Genomic DNA, 9571 nt, shown 5'->3' with positions numbered 1-9571 from the left:
ATTTTACTCAGTCAGAACAACTCCCAACTTCAAAAGCGCGCCACTTTAATACAAGTTAAAATGAAATGTACTAAACCGTTGGGTAAAATGTGGTTGGGCCGTGCTCACACAGGGTGCAAAGAAACTGAACGGGCTTTCATCTCTTCACTCTTTTATGATGAAAGGTAACATTATTTGTTCCACAGATAGGCTGTGCATTCATTGAATTAACATAAATTCTTCGTATCTTCGTGCAACGAATCTATCAATGTATTTATGTCACGACCCACAATTAAATAGTGAATTCGTTACATTATTTTTAATTCATCCATTTGGTCTTCACTTCACCTAGTTCGAGTGTGGTCCATAAAGCTAAACCTTTTAAAAACAACCCTTTCAAAAACTGATTCTAGTAATGTTCAGGACACATTACGCTAAGGAGATTAGACAATACAAATTAAAAGTGCTACTGTAACATAATGTTCGCCTGTTCACGGATAGAGAAAGATTTTTACTGCTAGAAACTGCGTGGTGTCGCACAAAAAGATGAATGGATTTAGTTCAACGGCGTGCTAATAATATTTGTATGATAATATGGTCTGTTTAGCAGTCATGTTCACGTGTATTTCTACTGCGTATTTCAATGCCTCTGACAGAGCAGTTACGATCCCACCACTGCCTTGACGTGCCACAAGCACATAGATAGATACAGCGATAGATCTTTTCCCACCTCCGTCTGTAATGAGAGTGTATGTTCTCCCCGTGTATGTTCTCTCGGGTTTCCTTTCACCTTCCCACAAACGTATGGGTCAGTAAGTTGCTTTGCTACCTGGCGACACCGCGGGCTGCCCAGCATATCTCGGACTGTGTTGGTCTTTGACATAAACGGCGCATTTCACTAATTTCGGATGTTTCGAAGTACATGTGACAAATAAAGCTAATCATTATACAATGATTTACAGTTAAATCTTACATATTTACAGTTATTATTACAAATATATAAATCACCGTTCACATCCCTCAGCTATAGTTTGCCATAGGAACACAATCGCCATCGATCCGTAGGCTAATGCGTGAGTAATAACTATCATCTTCAGTCAGTAACACATTTTTATTGTTAATAAGATCAACGGAACTGGTGTCATTCTACTCTGTATAACTAGTCCCAGGAAACTGTTGGGATGCTTTCACCGGACGTTTTGAATAACCTCAAAATTTAGCTAAACGGTCTTTTTGTCTCGGTGAAGCGGTTATCCTCTCTTTCTTCAGACGTTTCTAAATTAACTTAGCACTTAGCAGAACAACCTCAAGGAGCTCAGTTTCTCTAACGAACTGAATGAACTCACCTCGCTTGCCTATTACTATTCTGAGATCAAACAAGAGAAAATCTGCTGATATTTGTTGGGAACTCTCAGAGCAATGGCGAAGAAACTCCAACCGTCTGCTCACGAAGACGCCGTCCCCATGAGAAACCGTTGCTAGGGGTGAGACCTGTCTCGTTGCGATTGGTTGGCTGTACGAGCGTACGGCCACCCGCTCGCGGACTGTTGGAATTCGCGCCCTCGCTCGTGAAGGCTGCCGCGAGCAATGGCCGAGGTAACGCTGGCTGACCCTGGGGATGAGCCGGAGATCGACTCCCGTTCCTTTTACACTGTGTTCGCCGGATCCTCGCAAGAGGAAGTTGCTAACGCCAAAGTGTTTTGGAGCTCAGTGACTCTGCAGCCGCCACTCGAGTCCCGCCTGGTGTCCAGCGACATCAAACAGCGGCTGAAGGTGGCGCCGTCCGCCGGAATCAAATCGTGCAAAGGTGATAGAAGAGGGAGGGGAGAAGAGGAGATGGGGGTGCAAGGGAGGGGGAGGAATGGGAGGAGGATGTATGAGAGAGTGAATAGATGGAGGCGAGGAGAAGGATGAAGGAGGGACAAGGGATGGGGAGGAGGAGTATGGAAGGTGGATGGAAGTGAGGGGAGGAGGGATGGGTAGAGATGGACTGGAGGGGAAGGATAGGTAGGAGGAGTACTGGAGGGGGTGGAGGGTAACCAGAGGGGAAAGAGAGTTGAAGAGCCTGAAGAGACATGGTAGCTCAGAGGAAGTGGTGGGAGTTGTGGGGAGAAGTTTGAAAGCAATGGACTGTGGTTCCAGGGATCGACGCCATGGTTGTGGTGTTGGAAGGAGAGACTCCTGCTTAAAACTACATGTTTCTGCTTTTCCAGAGCGATGTTGTCATTGCCAACCGAGCCAGGCAAACATCAGTAAGTACACACACCTTTAAAGATCTTACCTGTTAGTACATAAAACTCCTTTCTCATTGTTAACTTGTACTTTTCTGTGGTAATAAAATCATTTATAACATAATACTTCTGTTGTGGATGCGTAGCCTGGTGTTGGACTGAAGAACTTTGATCATGTAAACTGTTTCCACCCCCACCCCCCTTCACTCCCACCGTTATACGGAAGTTTTATTTCACCTGTTTCCGGTAATGCCTGTAGTTAGTGGTAACAGCAATCAGGATTACTGAGGTGATTCTAGAGACTTTTCAAATAACACCATAAGGTGGTTGGTCAATTATACATGAATTAAAAAGGATGCGTGATTTGAGGAAATACCAGTGGAAGCACACTCATCATCTCACACTTTGCGCCCAGCAGTCAGTTAAGGGCATCAGAGTACACTCCTTCTTAGCAACCACAGACAGAGTGCCACTAAGAGGGGGAGAAGGTTGCAGTGTGAAAGTTGCAAATTGCTCAGAGATTTAAAATAACATTCATGCTGGAATGGGGTTTTATATGTTTAGGATTAGGGAATTGGGGTTGGAAAACCAGCAGATTTGCAAAGATTACTAGTTTGTAAACCTAATAAGAAATGGCATTCGTCTGTTCCAGTGAAAATCCCTGCACTGAGGAACAATGTAGAAGGAATTTCATGATTTTACAAGATATGCCAAGGTGAGCAGTAAACTGCTGAAAACACTTTCTTTTACACACACACAGAAAATTCCTCTACCAACATTGTGATGATGGTCAAACTACATAATTATGCCTGAAGCCTCACTGCAGCACCTTAGAGACTGTGGCTGCAAGAGATGAGGAGGTTAGATTAGGAGACTCATCAAAGAGCAATACCTTGGGCATAATTTGGTGTGCTCTGGCAACAGATAAAAAGAAGATGGTTTGGGAGACTTATTGGAGGGTTAGTATAAACTCAGTGGCCACTTTATTATGTACCTAATAAAGTGGCCACTGAGTGTAAGTTCATGGTCTTCTGCTGCTGCAGCCCATCTACTATAAGGCTCAACATGTTGTGGGTTCAGAGATGCTCTTCTGCACACCAATGCTGCAACATGTGATTTGAATTATTGTTGTCTTCCTGTCAGTTTAAATCAGCCTGGCCATTCTCCTCTGAGCTCTCATTAACACGGCATTTTTGCGCACAGAACTGCTGCTCACTGGATTTTTTTTTTGTGTTTTTGTACCATTCTCAGTAAACTGTAGAGACTGTTGTGCGTGAAAACCCCAGGACATCAGCAGTTTCTAAGATACTCAAACCACCCTGTCTAGCACCAGCAAACTTTCCATGGTCAAAGTCACTTAGATCATATTTTTTTCTCCATTCTGATGTTTGGTCTGAACAACAACTGAACCACTTGACCATGTCTGTGTGCTTTAATGCATCAAGTTGCTGCCACATGATTGGCTAATTACATATTTACATTAACAAGCAGGTTTACAGGTGTACCTAATAATGTGGACACAGAGTGAATGTATTTGTAATATTTGAAACAAGTAAAGGCCATTATTCTTTCCTGCAACACAATGCGTCTTCAATGGGTAAGGATATGCAGTGTGCACAATCCAGATGACAAGTCTGCATACTAGCTTGAAAGCTTGGAATGATCCTTTGATGAAGAAGTTGTGATTGAAGATGACCTTGACCTCTGCAGAGAATGCAATCCAGGCACAAAAGAGGGGTTGTGGGGATTTTGTTTTTCATTTTCATCTGACAGCATAGAAATTGTCCATTTAGCTTTCAGAACAAGTGTATCAGTTTCATATAACACTTTTTTTCTTATAACCTAGTCATGGAATTTCCATTTACTAGTGCAATTTACAGTAGCCAATTAACTTTTAATCTGCAACTTTCTGCAAAATTTCACATATTTGAATAATATTTGAATAATCCTTGGGAGCTCTGATCATGCAAATAATGTCTATTGTTGATTGGAGAGGTACAAATTGGATACTAATTCTGAAGGCTTTCTAGGAATAGGCTCTTGACCAATAGTTATCTTGCTCTAGGGTCCCTGCCCTACTCTCAGTAGTCAATCACGGCCATTATGTTATTTTGGCCATTATGTAATGGAGTCCTGCCAGCAGAATAAGTATAGAGACACTCATAGAGTGAGTGTTCCAGATGTTAAATACCGGGAAAGAGTATTAACTGTTACTTTAAGCACACTCTGTGGATTTTGGAATGTGCCAGAGCAGTCTACAGTTTGTCCAGATGCTGCATGGTGAAATTCCCTTGCCTCCTTTCCTGGGGCACTGGTAGTCTTTTATTGGCTAAGTTGTGCAGCATGGAGCAGGTGACAATGAAGTCTGTGCACCTGATTGACAACTAATCATTAAGAAGACTGAAGTAATGATTTTCATTCTTTTGCTTTAATTTAATTGTTTCCCATGGCACCTCTTCAGTTTGATGCTTGCTTGGCTTGTGTTTCAGACCTTACCAATCACCAAGGATACTTCAACTCTGCAGCATTAATCTCTTCTGCAGAGTGGGTCAACATTTTTGTCACTTTTCATCTTAATTTTATATTTTGTCTTGGCAATTGTAAGATTGACTTTGATTGTCAGGATTACCTTTGTGACGTTTGAATGTGTAATTCCATGGTTTCAATTTGTATCCCTTTTCAGAATTTTATAGAAATTGAACCACAAAAAACTCACAGGTTTCAAGGAGCTGACTGTTGAAGTGCTAGTAGATAAAGGCTTACTTTGATTATGCTCCTGTCTTCTGCCACACTAGCTGAGTCTGAACAATTACTGCACAGCCGCAATGAATAGTTCTTATCTAAAGCAATTACAGAGGACCTAGTAGAATCTTAAAGAGTGGAAGTAGAGTAATATAACCCTTATTGATGTAGCCTTTCCCACATCTAAATTTGGTTCAGTCATAATCAGGACAAGCAATGTTTTACCACTACTGGTACTGAAGAAATGTAAATGACATCATCTTTTACAACACACACAAAATGCTGGAGGAACTCAGCAGGCCAGGCAGCATGTATGGAAAAAAGTACAGCTGACATTTTATGCCAAAACCCTTCAGCAGGACTGGAGAAAAAAAGCTGAGGAGTAGATTTAAAAGGTGGGGGGAGTGGGGAGAGAGAAGCACCAGGTGATAGGTGAAACATGGAGGGGGAAGGATGAAGTAAAGAGCTAGTAAGTTGATTGGTGAAAGAGACAGAAGGCCATGGAAGGGGAGGAGGGGAAGGGGTAAGGAGCACCAGAGGGAGGTGATGGGCAGGCAAGGAGATAAGGTGAGAGAGGGAAAGGGGATGAGGAATGGTGAAAGGGGACATTACTGGAAGTTTGAGAAATCGATGTTCTTGTCATCAGTTTGGAGACTACCCAAACAGAATATAAGGTTTTGATCCTCCATCCTAAGTGTGGCCTCATCACGACAATGGGGGAGGCCATGGATGGGCATATTGGAATAGGAATAGGATGTGGAATTAAAATGGGTGGCCACTGAGATATCATGCTTCTTCTGGCAGACATCATCTTTTGTTATTTCTATCCTGTAGACACTCTGAACTGTTAACTTCATGATACCTCACCCCAATCCTGTCCTCTCCAACTCAACTAATCATGAAGAGTAATGACATTTTCCTGTCTCTTTCTTCATCACCACTCAGATCAAACATCTTCAAAAACCAGAGAGTTGTTTCATCACTTAAAAAACACATAACTTCTGCAGATGCTGGAGTGTCTCATCACTTTTTATAGTTTTGACAATAAGTTTGAATGGATCTCTTCACAGTTCCTATTAACAATAGAGCATCTTAGAATTATAAATTTAACAGAATGTATTCATGCCTGTACTGGGCAAATCTGTTCAGGGACCTAATTATGAAACTCCCAAAAACACCACTAGAGGGTGTAATCTAAAATTCAAGTCAAAAATACTGTTGTGCGAGAATGGTGATTATGTACTCTGCTTTCAGGGTTAATTGCTGTTTCTTTGAATGTAAGACAAAACTTTCAAAATGAAGAATACTTGGAATTTTCAACTTAACTTTGCTAATCAAAAACATGTGAAATTACATTTCTGACTGACACCGTTACTTATCTTTTTTTTATTTTGTTGGCTGTTAAATTGCTTTCCGATCTGACATTCCATCCTCCAAACAGTTGAGTTCATACAAAATTTTAATGCATGTTTCCTAACACCAAGTTCTGTTCAACAATGACTCGGGCTTGCTGGCTTGCTTTGGCTCTCAGTCTAATGGGTGCAGTTAATATTTTTGTCATTTTATTAAATCCATTAAATGCCATATTCAAATTTGCTAATAACACTATTGGTGGATATATCACAGGTGACAATGATCCATCTTATTGGAGCAAAATAACACACTTGGTGAAATGGTGCTGCAACAACAACTTGCTCAGTGTCAACAAAAATAAAGAGGTGGTTGTTGTATTCAGAAGGGGAAGGAGGGTGAACATTTTGGGTGTGGAGGGATGTGCTTGTGATGTATTGGATAGAGTCCACTACTCTTTGTAGCTTCTTATGTTCTGCACATTCAAATTGACCATGAAGCAACCAATCAGAATGCTTTCAACAATACATCTGTCTAATTTTGTAAGAGTGCTTGGTGACAAGTTGTACGACCTTAATCATTTACACCCAGGAATTACTGAGTTGAGTCTCTCTAAGCACTGCTACTTCCCTTCAATCATTCAGCTGTTGAATGAAATGGCAAAACTTTAATTACTCCAGTTTAGCAACACTCTAACCACTTAGTACTAAAATGGACTTTTTTATTCTTTCCTGTAAAAATTGTGTATAATTTATGTTTTTTTTCTTTTGAATACTGCATATATGATGCTATAATCCCTGTGATACTGCTTCAAGTAGGCTTTTTATTGCACCTGTGCATACATGTGACAGTAAGCTTGACTTTGATCCTTCCACGTCCTTGCCCCTTCCTACTTTTGTAGTCTTCATCACTCTCAGAAACATAGATAACTCGAAGTTACTCCAATTCTGACCCCTTGATCATCACTCACTTTCTTCATCCCATTTCTGGTTACATGTTCAATCTAGACATTTAATTAGGTCCAAGAAAGTAGTTACAGGACATTGAGGGAACCATAATACAATTAGGCAGAGTTTGCATGTTCTAAGAAAGAGAAATTGAGTGTGAGTTCTTTGAATATATAACTTTTCTTTTCTTTCTTTTTCAATCTTTTTATTGATTTTCACATATACACAAAAAAAAATAACATAATAATAAGTAAATTATAAATACAATAGACTTGAAATCACATTGATAATAAGATAATAATATCCTACTAAACATCAACAAAAGAAAGTACCTTAATCAAGTCCACATGATTATATGAAAAAAAAAACAAATAACCATTAAAAAAGAAAAAAAAAATATTAAAAAATATGTGAGAAAAAATATATGTTAAAAAAAATAAAACACTAAACTAAACTAACATAGGCAATAACAACAGTTTACAAGTATAAGATAGTGTCAAAGAACTCCGGAACTCCATACCTGAACATGAATAAGCAGAAAGGTCCGGAAAAGGCCAAATTAATTCATATGAAAATGTCGAATAAACGGTCTCCAAGTTTCTTCAAATTTAATTGATGAGTCAAAAATAGTGCTTCTAATTTTTTCCAAACTCAGATAAGAAATAGTTTGAGAAAGCCACTGAAATGTAGTAGGAGGATTTACTTCTTTCCAATTTTGTAGTATAGACCTTCTGGCCATTAATGTTACAAAAGCAATCATTCGTCTGATTGAGGGGGAAAACTGATTGCCATCTTCATTTGGTATGCCAAAAATTGCAGTAATAAAATGAGGTTGTAAATCTATATTCCAAATTGAGGAAATAGTAGTAAATATATCCTTCCAATAATTATGTAAAGTGGGACATGACCAAAACATATGGGTCAATGAGGCCACTGCTAAATGACATCTGTCACATAGAGGGTTAATATGAGAATAGAATCGAGCAAGTTTATCTTTAGACATATGAGCTCTATGTACAATTTTAAATTGTATTAAAGCATGTTTAGCACATATAGAAGAAGAATTAACCATTTGCAAAATTTTTTCCCATTTATCTGTTGATATGTTATATTGAAGTTCTTTTTCCCATTCTTGTTTAATTCTAACTGATATTTCTGGTTGTATCTTCATAATCATATTATAAATAAAAGCTACTAATCCCTTCTGACAAGGATTTAAGATAAAGATCAAATCTGTAGTGTTCATCAAAGTTGAATTAGGAAAAGATGGTAAAACTTTATGTAAAAAATTTCTAATTTGTAAATATCTGAAAAAATTAGATTTAGGTAATTCAAATTTATTAGAAAGTTGATCAAATGACATCAAAGTATCTTCAAAAAAGAGATCACGAAAACATTTTATACCTTTCCTTTTCCATATGTTAAAAGCTTGATCTGTCCAGGAAGGTTTGAAAAAGAAATTAAATAAGATAGGGCTATCAAGAACAAAGTTTTTCAAAATAAAGAACTTACGAAATTGAAACCAAATTCGTAATGTATGTTTAATAACAGGATTAAATATTTGTTTATTAAATTTAACTAAATCCGTAGGAAGACAAGAACCAAGAACAGAGAATAGAGAATATCCCTTTACCTCATTACATTCCAAATTTACCCACTGTGGGCACAGTGGTGAATCCAAATCTAATTTCCAATACAATAAATTACGAATATTATTTGCCCAATAATAAAATCTAAAATTAGGTAAAGCTAAACCACCATCTTTTTTTGATTTTTGTAATTGCTTTTTACTTAACCTAGGGTTTTTATTTTGCCACACAAATGAAGAAATTTTTGAATCAATGCTATCAAAAAAAGACTTAGGAATAAAAACTGGTAGGGCTTGAAATAAATATAAAAATTTCGGTAAAATCATCATTTTGACAGCATTAATCCGACCAATTAATGATAAAAACAAGGGAGACCATCTTGTAGTAAGTTGATGAATTTGATGAAGCATAGGTAAAAAATTCATTCTAAATAAATCTTTATATTTCTTGGTAATTTTTATACCTAGATAAGTGAAGTTATCAGTAACAACTTTAAATGGTGTCCTATCAGTCAATAAAGTTTGTGCATTTAAAGGAAATAATTCACTCTTATCTAAATTTAGTTTATAACCAGAAAAAGTACCAAATTGAACCAACAAGGATAAAATAGCAGGAATAGACCTATCAGGGTCAGAAATATATAACAGCAAATCATCAGCATAAAGAGATAATTTATATAACTTCTCATTACGGGTAATACCAAAAATATTAGGAGATTCACGAATAGCAATAG

General features: G+C 38.0%; 1 protein-coding gene across 3 annotated transcripts in view; it reads left to right on the top strand.

Moving 5' to 3' along the window:
- Nucleotides 1-1451: 1451 nt before the first annotated feature.
- Nucleotides 1452-9571, top strand: part of hoatz (HOATZ cilia and flagella associated protein) — a 90761-nt gene continuing 82641 nt past the window's right edge. For all 3 annotated transcript variants that reach the window (XM_059956998.1, XM_059956999.1, XM_059957001.1), the window contains exons 1-2: nt 1452-1786; nt 2193-2231. In XM_059956998.1, the coding sequence (XP_059812981.1) occupies nt 1567-1786; nt 2193-2231 (259 nt within the window). In that variant the 5' untranslated portion in view covers nt 1452-1566. The remainder of the gene's footprint in view (nt 1787-2192; nt 2232-9571) is intronic.

The sequence above is a fragment of the Hypanus sabinus genome, chromosome X2 (assembly GCF_030144855.1).
Source record: "Hypanus sabinus isolate sHypSab1 chromosome X2, sHypSab1.hap1, whole genome shotgun sequence".
Taxonomy (NCBI): Eukaryota; Metazoa; Chordata; class Chondrichthyes; order Myliobatiformes; family Dasyatidae; genus Hypanus; species Hypanus sabinus.
This window is presented reverse-complemented; position numbering and strand designations above follow the sequence as displayed.